This window comes from Montipora foliosa, chromosome 9 (genome assembly GCF_036669935.1).
Source record: "Montipora foliosa isolate CH-2021 chromosome 9, ASM3666993v2, whole genome shotgun sequence".
NCBI classification, from domain to species: Eukaryota; Metazoa; Cnidaria; class Anthozoa; order Scleractinia; family Acroporidae; genus Montipora; species Montipora foliosa.
In genome coordinates this window covers 41,611,443-41,624,324 of record NC_090877.1, presented here as the reverse complement: position 1 = coordinate 41,624,324, position 12,882 = coordinate 41,611,443, and the positions used below count along the sequence as shown (strand labels likewise).

The window sequence follows — 12,882 nt, the reverse complement described above, 5'->3', positions numbered from 1 at the left end:
CAAGAAGGGTGATGTGACACACTCGGTCATGAAGTTTGGAGTAGTTAGATTTATTGTCGCAATCATCGTTCTTATTGTGATAATTCAAGTGCTAACCACTATTCATTTTTCGTCTACTCACTGGCCCGACGATCATCCTGTAGTTGGAAATCGTCATGTCGGCAGAACACATTGGAAAATTCGCTCACACGTGGAGGAAACACAGGTGAGATGTTGGCAACAACACAAAACCACGCTAAAATTGTTCACTCAGTGAACGACATGTTGTCCTCAGACAAGAGTTATGTTCAGACGCCTTCACTTCATAAACTAACCATCTTTAGGATTACAGCTCACGAGCTAATCTGCGCTCAGTTATTTCCTATCAATTATCCGAGCAATATTTGTAAATACTTCCACGTAGGTCTTCTCCATATTTCGAATTGCATGGCGGATGTTTCTTATGTACGGTGTAAGCTTAAATGTATTTTTACTGAAGCAAAGCAGAATGTTAGGTTTATTTCCCTGGTAGAGGTTATTAACATTACAAAGCTAATCGTCTCGCTGGCCTTTTTATGGCAAAATTTTTTTTGTAAAGCAGCTACACAAGTTTGGTGTGTGAATAATTTAACGTTTGCGAGCTGGTACCGTTTCACTCGTGATTGTGATCGTAGGACTCGCCTGACCTCACACTAATTTTGCTATTACGGAGGTTAAGTGGGAAATCCTCTAATTTGCAATGTATCTATCACGAAAAAATATGCTAAGTAAGTTAGCTAAACGTCAGAGGTGCCAACACGTTAGCTCAATTCAATATTCACAATTTAGTGCAGTTTTCAAGGCTCAACACACAATATCAAACAAATGAATTTAAATTTTATTTTATCGAAAATGTGATTTATATATTTCATCGTGCACTGAAAGAGTAAAGTATAACTGTCATTGTGAAAGGCGGAGTCGTTTTATCATGGACAGTGCATAAATGGACTATTTGAGCTCAAAAGAGAGCAAGTCGGGGAACGAAATTTAATTTTATGAGCAAGGTATGATAATATCCAAGAAAATGCGCGAACATACTGTAGTTGCTCGATACAGGGGCAACTTTACAAAACTGAAATTTTCATCATGTGAAGTGTTTTTATTTTATTTTATTATTAGACAAAACATGCATAATTTTTAAGATAACAATAGTAAACAGTTGTGAATTTCCAAAATTATCGCCTATACAATGCCAAAAAAAGAACAAACAAACAAAATATCAAATAAAATGTGCACCAAATTAGACTGATAAACTTTTCTGTTTTCTTTTTAATTCTAACCTTTTGCTTAATTGACAGTGATGCTGGGAAGAATCGCATTTCTTTTGCAAGTCAATAAATATGGCCAACTTATTTAACAAAGTGCACTTTGCTCTTATTATTCTGATAATGATTTTTTGCAAAGTAAGGTGGACAATGAATAATCATACATTACCATCTCTTTAGCTATGAATAAAAATATTCAAATACATTGTTTATACAGCTAAATCAGCACATCTGCCAGACGTGTCTATTTTGAGACTTGTATTGGACAATGGTATGAATTAGTGACCAAGTGAAACTTGTGTTTTTTTCCAGTGGTCTTTCACAGATTTTACTAACTGACACTAAGAGCACAAAGAGTTTTGTTGTTACTTGGAGAAGTGTACAAAATAGGGCTCTCTGACTACACTATCTAATTTTTCCGGTACTACAGTCAGTATCAGACCTGTAAATTGATACAGACTGCACACTGTTTAGAGTGAAAAGTGAACTTAAAATATGGACTTTGGACTGAAGAAAAGGTCAAAATAATATTGTCATGAAATGTTATTGAAATGTGTAGTAATTGTAGTGTTTGTATTTACATCTGGATCTCTCCAGCACGGGAATTTGGCGACTGTGGGGGCATAGGACAAGTGATTGGGTAGGAACAGTGTGAACTGGGAGAGTACTGTTTTCAATTACTGTTTCAATTAGCTTCTTTGTGATCTACAGTATAAGGATATTACTGTAACAGTAATATCACTTGGTGACAAAGAGTGCAATGCAGGATGAGCATGGGTCAGTCTGTGGAGTGTACATATTATAGCTCATGAGCATAAGATTGAGGCATTTATACTTCACTGCTCGACATGACGCCTGGTGACATTTATGTGGGATACTGCTGTTTGCGTAAAATGTGAAGGTTGGTTGCGATTACCACTGAACCATGAAGCCAACTGAGAGTCACAAGGGAGGTGGTAATTAAGCACTAAGGAAGGTTGAGTGATGGAAATACACAATTTCCTTTGGGACTTCAAGCGTTTTCATTCATGAATCAATGTTATTTGTATTTGCTGACATTCAACAAAAGCTGCAGTTTTATTTACATTTATTTATGGGAACCGGAAATGAAGGCCAGAGGTGTAATATTCTCGCCTGTATGTTGTTCTATCGTGGTTTACCGACAAAATCTACTTCAAAGGAGGACTAGGTTGCTAGCTCTTAGAGCAGACTAGAATCATTTCAGGGTTACTTTTTTCTGCAAATTAAGTTTGAGAATGTAGTAATTCATGATTTGAAGAAGCATCACTGCAAAATCGACACAAAAGTTCTGATTTGGGTTCATGTTTACTACAGAGTAAAACACAGGAATGATGATATTAGGGTTTGAAATGTTCTTACATAATTAATGCGAGCAACGTTTTGTCCAATTTTGCTGCTATTTGTCTCACTGTTCAAGGTTTCAAATTTTTGAAATTTTGGTGCGGACCAAAATACAGGATACATTCTTCTGTGAATTCAGTCTGAGAAGGCAGTATTTTAAAGAAAAGGGAGTAGTAGGTCCAGTGGGAAGTCTGTGTGAGCTTTTCCGATTACCTTTCTTGCAAAGATAAAGACACCTTATATATGTGGTATATCCGACATGACAGTATCAAGCCAAGGGCTTCGTGACAAGCACTTGGCTAATTTCCTTGTACATGTACATCTGTCTGACTACAACGACACTCAAGCCATTTTTAAAGGTTGTCTGCCACAGCTATCCCATGTAAATATGCTCAAATGCACTTTTCAACAACAGGCAGCAAACAAAGTATTTCAAATCAAATTTAAGATGATAACAAGGTTCCCCATCAGACAGGAGGCAGCGAGTTAGCCCAGAGGCCAAAACCCTAGATGGCAACCTAGAATTCCCCACATAAGACGGGTAAATGTGTAAATTGGTAGACATTGTCAGGGTTCTTGTTAAGAGCCGGTAACCGGTTATTTTTACCGGCTGTTCAAGTAAATGTTACCGGCTGTTTCACTGAAATATTTACCGAAATTATCCAAGGAATGTTCGTCTGTTCAAAGGTGAAATTACATTTCGTTTATGTGAAAATATTGCTTTCCCCCTCCAACCAATCCTGTGAAGATATCTGGCACATGTTATTGTTTCGAAAATATACCATTTGCAGACCTTCCAACTCTCACGCATTTTGCGTGAGACACACGCATTTGATATATTTCTCACGCCCACACGCATAGACACCACTTTCTCACGCTAAGACTTTTACACCTCCAGCATCTGTCCTAAAAGCAGCTAAATCTGTTACTTATGAATACAACAAAGCACATAAGCGTAAGCTATAATGGTTAACATTGAAGTATAGGTTAATGCTGATAGCTAGTTGCGAGCTAGTCAGTGTTGTTGTTTTGTAAATACGAAAACCCAGAACTTTTTCTTCTTAAACGGCAATATTAATCAAAGAAGTTACATAAATTATTGTATGCAGATGTCAAAAAAATGTTACTTTTGAGATTTTATGGGACATTTTTGTACCTTTAGAATTTTGTAAATCTTTTCTGAAAATGCAGAAAATCGCATTTCAGGGACTCAAATTTTCAAAATTTTTCCGGGGAAGCATGCCCCCAGACCCCCCTAGGTGACTGCCAATGAAATAGCATAACCTACTTTCCTTTTGCTGAGTATTAAATTAATTTAGTAGCCGCTGACATGTGACAGCGATCGATACGAACGTCAAGTTAAGACTTGAGCTTGCCAACCCATGCAGGGGCAGGTAACAAAGTTACCTGCTATTTTTGGTTTTTTACCTCCTGTGCAAAAACTTAGCAAGAACCCTGCATTGTAGGGGAAATCATTCTCAATTTACTCAACCGAGTGCACAAGTGGTATTGGTATTGTTCAACACAACTGAGGTGTTTCGGGAGTCACAAAGTAGAAACTTGCAAGGAGAACCAAAGTGCTGTTCAGGTCAGCGATTGAAAAATAAAACACTGATCAGAAGCAGATCTGTTGCAAATCGAGATGCCCAGCTCAGAAATTGATTTTGTCCTGACACAAATCAGAAACAGGAGCAACGATTTATCACACGCAAATCGAAAACAAGGGCGACATGTTCAGCATGTAATTTGAATACATCTTAACTGCCTTTCATACTATCTTAGGCACGGGCAGATGTAGCGAAAACTATTACTAGTCTATCCAGTGGAGAGAGTTGACTTGGAACCCGGTGCAACCCATATTCCCATCCATCACCCGTAGTTTTAAGCAACTGAAACAAAAAGCCACACATGACACTGAAATATCATCGCGTTTATGCATGCTTCCTTTGATTTTTCCAATGCAGTGCATATGGCAGCCAAACAGTAGTAATGTTATTACATGTACATGTTTGATAGTTTGGCTGAGGTGATTGTTACAGTTACAGTTAGTCTGATATCAAAAATTGATAGCAATATAAACTTCTGTATCAGTATAGATAGAGATTTACATGTATGTTGCTTAGCAATGCTCACGGCAGCTCAAGAATTCATGATCCAAAAACTGACATGAGTAAATCATTTATCTCTGTAATGTCCCTATTGGTAACAGGGAGACAATGCTTGAGTTTGTGTTTTTCACTACTGTCAAGCATTCTGGGAAACCTGATCAGAGGTGCACCCCACCCAAGTAATTAAGGGATCTTGCACTTTTTAATGCAGATTCTAAAGGAAACTTCCATTGTTTTCATTTTTATTTTTCCTTTACCTGCTGCCAATCATAATTGCTACAACGGTTTGGGACCATGAAAAAGAAAAGCTGTTAAACTGGAAATCAACTAATATTGATGGTCTGAGCTGTCGTTCCGACAGATCTCCTTTCTCTCACAAGCATTAGTTGAGGAGGGTGGCATGCTTTCTGCGGTGGCTGATCAGAAGCATCAGTTGAGGAGGAAGGCATGTTTGCTGCGGTGGCTGATCAAGCCTATACAATGTACGTGAACGGCAATGACGTTGGCAGTCTGGGCAAACATAGTCAGTGTTTGGCACTGGTTGGTTTTGTGCAGCATGTCGGGCTATGCGGGTTTCCTGAAGCTGCTCGATGCGACGACGTTCAAATCTCTCTACGCCAACACGGCGGCTGGTGCACCACTCTGGACGGTTAAGAGCTTGTCTCTTCCAGGTTTCAATGGGTATATCACATGCCTTCAGGTTGTATTTAAAAACATCCTTGTACCTCTTGTGCTGACCTCCTTGTGAAGGCTGACCACCGACCAGCTCCCCGTAGAAGAGTGCCTTTGGTATTTTGTTTTCCTCCATGCGAGTAAGATGTCCAACCCATCGGAGTTAGCCCTTGATGAGCAAAGCTTCAATGCCTTCTATCTCGCAACGTTCAAGTACAGTAACTGTAGTGTTTGGTATTCTGTCCTTCCAAGAGATGCCACAGATTTTTCTGAGGCATCTGAAATGGAACTGGTCAAGTTTTTTCACATGATGGCGGTACCAGGTCCAAGATTCACTCCTGTACAAGAGCGTGGTTAGCACAACTGTTCTATATACACCAATCTTTTTGCTGAGGTGAATACCATGATCTGACCACAGTCTGTGGTGCAACGTCCAAAGCTGGCACTTGCTTTGCTAATTCGGGAAGTGATCTCATCATCTATGCAAGCATTCTGTGAGAGAAAGCCGCCCAAGTAGCAGAACTTCAGCACAACCTTCAGCTGTTTATCGCCGATCTTAATGACAGGATCGTGAGGGGAGCAGCCTGGTTTCGGCTGAAACATCACTTCGGTTTTTTTATGCTGATGGTGAGGCCATAGCGTGATGCTGCTCTCGCGAAGTCATTGAGGATGCTCTGTAGCTCATCCTCAGGGTGAGCAGTCAGTGCACAGTCATCTGCAAAGGGTAGTTCGCGCAGAAGCACTAAAGACATCTTAGTCCGAGCTTTTAGACGCTGGAGATTGAAGATACCACCGTCGCTTCTGAATCTGATCATAACACCACTGCTGCAGTTCCTGAGGGCATCTTGGAGCATTGCAGAGAAGATGATACAAAAGAGCAGTGGAGCCTAACGAAATAGTCTCGCCAAAAATGGTAGTATAATCCACCATTAGATTTTCAGAGGGAATCTGTCATTCCCTTAGCAAGGTCGCAAGTTCAGTCTGAAGTAGACAATGAGGTTTCTTGCAAGTCTAGTGTTATCACTTCACCTGTTGTTAATAATGATAGTGATTTAGAAGGTGACAACTGTGCTCACATTCCTGATCAAGCAATTACCAAAACTGTCATGTCTGGTCACATTGAGTTCCGACCAGGCCAAGTGGTTACTTGATCAGGACGGGTAGTCAAGCCTCCAAACAGATTGGATTTTTTTTTTTTTTTTTGTACATTGCGTTTAATGTTAGGAAATTGTATAAGAAGGAGGAAATGTGGTATTTCGTTGGTTATTGTCACATGATGTTAGATGACATAAGAGGATAAAATAGACAGTTGCAAGAGATGACGTTTGGTGTACACAGATGTTTCCTTTTTCCTCACTGTTTACTTTTAAAGCTATTTAGAATACAGAAGTACCCACAAGTTTATGAAAGGAAAAAATTAATAATAAGATATTGACTTACCCGGGCGTTAGCAAAACCAGGATCGAATCGGACCGGACCGGACTGGACCGGACCGGACTGGACCGGACCGGACTGGACCAGACCAGGTCGGATTGGACCAGACCAGATCTGATCGGATCGGACCGGATTGGATCGGATCAGATTGACGAAACTCAGACTGGATCAATAACACCAGACAATGTGCTCAAATTCTGTCCCTTTCTCCCTTGTATAGTCGACTCCTCATTTATTGAGACTCGTCGAAATGTTTTTTTTTCCAAAGATGATTACAGATTCCAAAGCGGAGTTATAAAAGATACGATGTGACGAATTGACTGCATACACAACGGTCTTTTTTATTCAAACATGGAAACTGACAATTCTCTACTTTACCCCAGTCCCTTCTAATTGCACAATAGCCTGATTTAGCAACAGAACGGGAATGTCATTTGACGATGGCGCGTGCAGCAAAAGTATCCATATTAGGTCATATTAGAGTAGAATCCCAACTATTCTGCAGGCTCTCCTTTCGTCAGCTGACGTTCCCTTTCTGTTGCTAAATCAGGCTATTGTGCAATTGTCAGGGACTGGGGTAAAGTAAAAAATTGTTGTCAGTTTTCATGTTTGAAGAAGAAGACCGTCGCGCACGCAGCCAATTCGCTTATTGATGTGAATTTGTCACATCGTATCTTTCATAATTCTGCTTCGGAATCTGTAACCACCTCTGGAAAAAAAAAACATTTTGAGGAGTCTCAATAAATGAGGAGACGACTACGCAAGAGAGAAAGGCACAGAATTCGACTTCTCCTGTCTTCAGCACATTGTCTGGTGACTGTCTACTTTTGGCAGGGAATTTGCTATTGATCCAGTCTGTGTTTTGTCAATCCGATCTGGTCCGATCCGGTCTGATCCAGGTTTTGCCAATGGCCGACTTACCCATTGAATGTGACAGGTGTCGCAGTAAAAGAAAGAGACAGTAAGAAATTTATTGAGTTTGAATCTTTGAGGTTTTGCATTTGACTGAAACATACTCAGTATTGTAGAGCTTAAAATTATTATATTTTTTCACCTTTCTCCTTTTAGATTCCAGTAAAAGAAGATAAAGCTGTGAATAATCCTAAACCAGCTGTGTTAGAAGTACCATTTGTACCGCCATGTGAAGTAAAACACAAAGATGCTCTTTCAGCTTTACGGCGGGTGAAATCTGATAGCTGCAAAAGACTAATTTACAAGACAGCATGTCTGTCAGAAGCAAAGAAACTTTATGAACTCAATATAAAAAGAACTTGCCCTGTTCCACGGGAAAAGGAAGTCCAGCAAAATGGATTGATGTGGCAAATACGCCATATGGGAATCCTATTCGCATTGCTTTTGTAGTGACACTTCATGGGAGAGCTTTTAGGCAAGTCAGGAGATTGTTCAAAGCTCTCTATCACACAAATCATTACTTTTTCTTTCATGTTGACTCTGTAAGTATGGTTTTACTTTACATTTGACTTGATTAGCGTTACTTGTTAATTTCAGTTTACAGTGACCCCAATTAGTGCTCCAGCGCTAGAACAACAAGACACTTAAATAAAGTTCCTTTCCTTCCATTTCTTATGTCCTTTCTTATTCAAGACATCTTCTTTACTCTTAGTGGAATTCAAGTCTTTCACTACTTGTTTCCCACCAATTCCAGTTTTGCACTGATCATTTTTCCTCGTGCCTGAGGTGTATTCTGTCCTCCAGTGCACCATTTTACATGTACACTTTGTGAACAGATTTGTGGTGAATCAGCTCTCTGAAAATTCCATAATGTTCATCAACTACCATCTCCTAACTATGGCAAGTTTATTTAATTAAAGCCAAACTTACAGAAACGCATTCAACCATAGAACTTTCAAAGTACATGTAGTAACTTCAACGATATTGAAAACCCCCTCAATTTGAAGAGGAACACACCTCCATATTAGAGTGTTTATTTATTTCTATTAATATGTAAAATTATTATTATTTTACATACAATGTATTAATTTTGTCTCTTTATGCAAATGTGGATGCAGAACTTAGGGCTTTTGGGTTTTGAGTAATCTAATTCCACATATCTCTCAATCCACATGTACAGTGTAGTTGGAAAACATTCTAACACATTAATTCATGTTACAGAGGTCAGATTATCTGCGTAGAGAAGTTTTGAAGATGGTACGTAATTTTCCAAACGCCTTGGTAGCGCCTTGGAGTATGGCTACCATTTGGGGTGGAGCCAGCTTGCTTAAAATGCTGCTAAGGTGCATGGAGGACTTAATGGCTAAAAGAGAGTGGAAATGGGATTTCTTTGTCAACTTGAGTGAATCAGACTATCCCATCAAGTGAGGAATTTTTATTATAGTTTTGTCAAAGGGCAACTTCACTTCACCAAAAAAGGTTCAAATGGCAAGAAACAATATTTATTAGTATATATACTAAAACAGTGGATAGCATTGAAGGCATGCTCTGATTGGCTACTCAGACTAGAATATCCTTTGCTATTAAACTCTGAGCAACTCTCGCAGGATTTCTGCCTGAAAATAATTATTGTAAGTGTTGGTGGCTGGTGGTGGATATTAATCTCACCACTTCGCTGCTCAGTAAGTAGGGAGCTTAAGCACAAGACGTTTTTGTCAAAACGAGTGCCAAGTAGCCAAGGTGAAACTGGGTCGAGACCAGCGTCTCTGACTTGACTTGTTTGCATTAAGCATGTTGCGTCAGTGATTTTACAGCATCGCTAGTTAATTGTACAGCAGTTTTGATTCTTTGTCTTCTTTCTTCATACTGAAACATGACTTCTTTAAGAAAGACAAGAGATATCAAAAATGCATTTTTAGAGCTACGATCAAAGATTGATTTCAGAGGATGAACTCATTGTTTTATTGGAAGAGAAAAGTCACTGCTTATGAGCCAGAAGGCCCATCACGCCGGCGCTTATCTCCGGTTTCCATAGCATGAAGCGACTAGGAGTACTTATACTCCCCCCTGGCTGGGATGCTAGTCCATTGCAGGGTTACCCCCAGCATTATGCCGGTACCCATTTATACACCTGGGTGGAGAGAGGCACCGTGAGAGCAAAGTGTCTTGCCCAAGAACACAACACAATGTCCCCCGGCCAAATCAATGTATGGCAATCTTTCTCAAATTGAAGCTTGATAATCTCTTAAAAATGCATGGTTCCCCTCAATTTTCTTCTTGGGTACCAAGAGTAATTATTAAGGTCTACTTTCTCCGGATATTAATTTTTAAACCACGCAAAAATATCCCTGTATTAGTAAGCATCACCGATAGGAAACCCGAGTATCTCTAGATGCGCAAAATGTATGTGCAATAACAATAGTAGGCACCGTCCTTAAACTTTCCAATGAGCTGCATCATGATGATGCCAGCAATTTGGTTTTTAAAGGGTACATTTTACATGGTTTTTGAGTGGATGTGGCTCTTGAACCCCCCCCCCCCCCCCCCCACTCCCCCTCCCCATTGATGAGTAAATTGTCTGGCTAGGAGTCATTGAGTTAAAAAAAACTTCGCTAAATTTTTTTTCGAAAAAAAAATATTATAGAGGCTAGATGCTGTAAAAGTAGCAAAAGAGGGAGGTCCTAGTGTAAACTAATCCACAGAACACCCACCCCCCCTCCCACACACACACCTGAGTATGTACAGTTCATTACCCCTAATGAGGAAGGGAGAGAAACCAAGAAAGCAAGCAAAGCGCAAATTGCCAGGACACATTACCAAACCCATGCAAATCTTTCCTTCCTTTATTAATTCCAAGCCGGCCTGAACCGGCCGTACTTAGTATTTTACTCTGTCTAACGCCAGACGATTTTACTCGACAATGGGGAATCCTTGGGAATCAATGGGTTAAATACCTGAATTGACTTGATTCTCACTTTGATTTAAATTTCATGTAGCTTTAATAAGCTGTTGTCCAAAACTCTCACATTAAAATATCATTATAAAATTTAATATTACCGGTATTAACACTAAAAAAAAAAATTTATTGTAACAACACTCTCCCACAGTAATAGGCATGTGTTAGAAATGCTCACCTTCCACAATTTAACAATCACTGGCTGGGTTGAACTCAGGGTGTTAGGTACCATTCATAGCCGCAATGGTAAAAAATCTCAACATGCTTATAAAATTTGTGTCTCACATATGTAGTTTTTGGAGCCTTGACTCTCCTTGAGGTTCCTGTTATTGATTTAGTGCCTGATGAAGCGACCTTTAACATTATTATGTAAATATCGAAAATAATTCCTGGCTTTCCTATTCATACACATGTATTGTACCTCACTTTTGCCAATGCTACATAGCATATAAAGGCTATGCAAAATAGATAAAACTGGTTCTCTGATCTATGATTATTATATTATAATAATAATCAAAAGTTAACATCATGATGTTGCTTTTTCAGACACAATTCTGATTTGGTTGAGTTCCTGAGGGCTCGTCGAGATTATAACTTTTTAAAACCGCATGGAAGAGACCTTGCAAGGTTGGTTTCCTGTTTCGCTTGTTTTTAGAGTTATCATTAACCACTTTCATAAATGGCGACCACTTTAAGTTTACATTCTTTTGTCTTTATGTTAATTAGACCTACTGCCCTCATTTTGAAACAAATATTCTTTTCAAATTTGCTCATCATAGCGAGGCTAGAAAGGCTTATTAGCATTAAAACAAAAGAATATTTTATTTGGTCACCATTATGAAACAGGCCTATTGGAACCAGTAATGAGGCTTCTATTGTAGGCTTGACTGACAGTTGACTGATAACATCCCAACTTAGTTGACCGATCACATCAATGACCAGAGTGTTTATGCCATCTATTGGCATAACACTTTTTAATTTCCTTACAAAATGGTTATGATTCATGCCAATCATTATAGTGCCAGTGATTCTCCGTTCCACAAAAAGTGTGCACAGGTACTTTATCTTGCAATGCTGATGCAAGTATTTAGTTGCGAAAGGCATGCTTTCTCTCTTTGTTCATATCATTTCTAATGGCCAATCGTCTCTTATCCTCATCCAGGTTTATAAAGAAGCAAGGATTAGATAGAACATTTTTAGAATGTGACGAACACATGTGGAGACTTGGGAACAGGTCGCTTCCTCCTGAAATTGACATTGATGGAGGCAGTGATTGGATTGCGCTAAACAGGAAGTTCTGCCATTTTCTTGTGATGTCAAAGGATCCTCTTGTAGCAACTCTGCGAAACATGTATGGCTACTCCTTGCTTCCTGCGGAGGTAACAAGAAAACTTGAGATTTTTTTTTGCTCTGAATTGCATCATATAATGTTCTTGAATTTGTTACTCTTTGGTGTTGTGTATTCTATCTATTTTGTTGGGTTTTAATCAAATATGTTTCTGATGGGTTGTTTGGTGAAACAACTTTAAGCCGGGAACCAGTGGTTTCGCCAACGTCTTGAGTCAGTTCGCCAAAAAAGAATAGTTTCATTCATTTCCTACCACCAATGATAACTGCTAACAAGTTCGCAACGAAATCACGGAAATAAAATTTTGCGCAGTCAACTCGTGTGATCATTTTTGTCTTCTAACGTTGATAGCAAATTGTAATATTTGGGTTGCTGGCAAATATATTCATCTCTTTATTTTAAGCCTTTGTGAGTTGGGTCCTAGCACGTGAGGGAACTGACTTCTTGACACAGGTGAACTGACCCAAGACATTGGCGAAACGACTTTTCGGCGAAACAACTGTGTAATCCTCACCCGTACGCAAGCACAAGCAACATGTTCAAAAGTATTAACTTTTCGCACGCGTTAGTTGTTGTTCAGAACTCTTGGCATTGCATGAAGCATTTTCAGGGAAATCTGGTTCTATTGATTTTCTTATTCTATTTGCAGTCATTTTTTCATACGGTGCTGAGAAATGGTCCTCTGTGCGAAACCTTCATCCGTACTAATCTGCGTCTGACCAACTGGAAGCGTAAGATGGGGTGTCGCTGTCAGTACAAGCACATCGTTGACTGGTGTGGTTGCTCTCCAAATGACTTTAAACCTGA

At 39.4% G+C, this 12,882-nt stretch overlaps 1 protein-coding gene across 1 annotated transcript in view; it reads left to right on the top strand.

The window, feature by feature from the left end:
- The window catches only part of LOC137970892 (xylosyltransferase 1-like), a 17,131-nt gene continuing 4,249 nt past the window's right edge, over positions 1-12,882 (top strand). The window contains 7 exon segments of the mRNA XM_068817531.1: positions 1-205; positions 7,928-8,153; positions 8,156-8,313; positions 8,993-9,195; positions 11,274-11,354; positions 11,890-12,106; positions 12,725-12,882. The exon segment at positions 12,725-12,882 is cut by the window's right edge and continues 19 nt beyond it. Of these exon segments, the coding sequence (XP_068673632.1) occupies positions 29-205; positions 7,928-8,153; positions 8,156-8,313; positions 8,993-9,195; positions 11,274-11,354; positions 11,890-12,106; positions 12,725-12,882 (1,220 nt within the window). The 5' untranslated portion in view covers positions 1-28.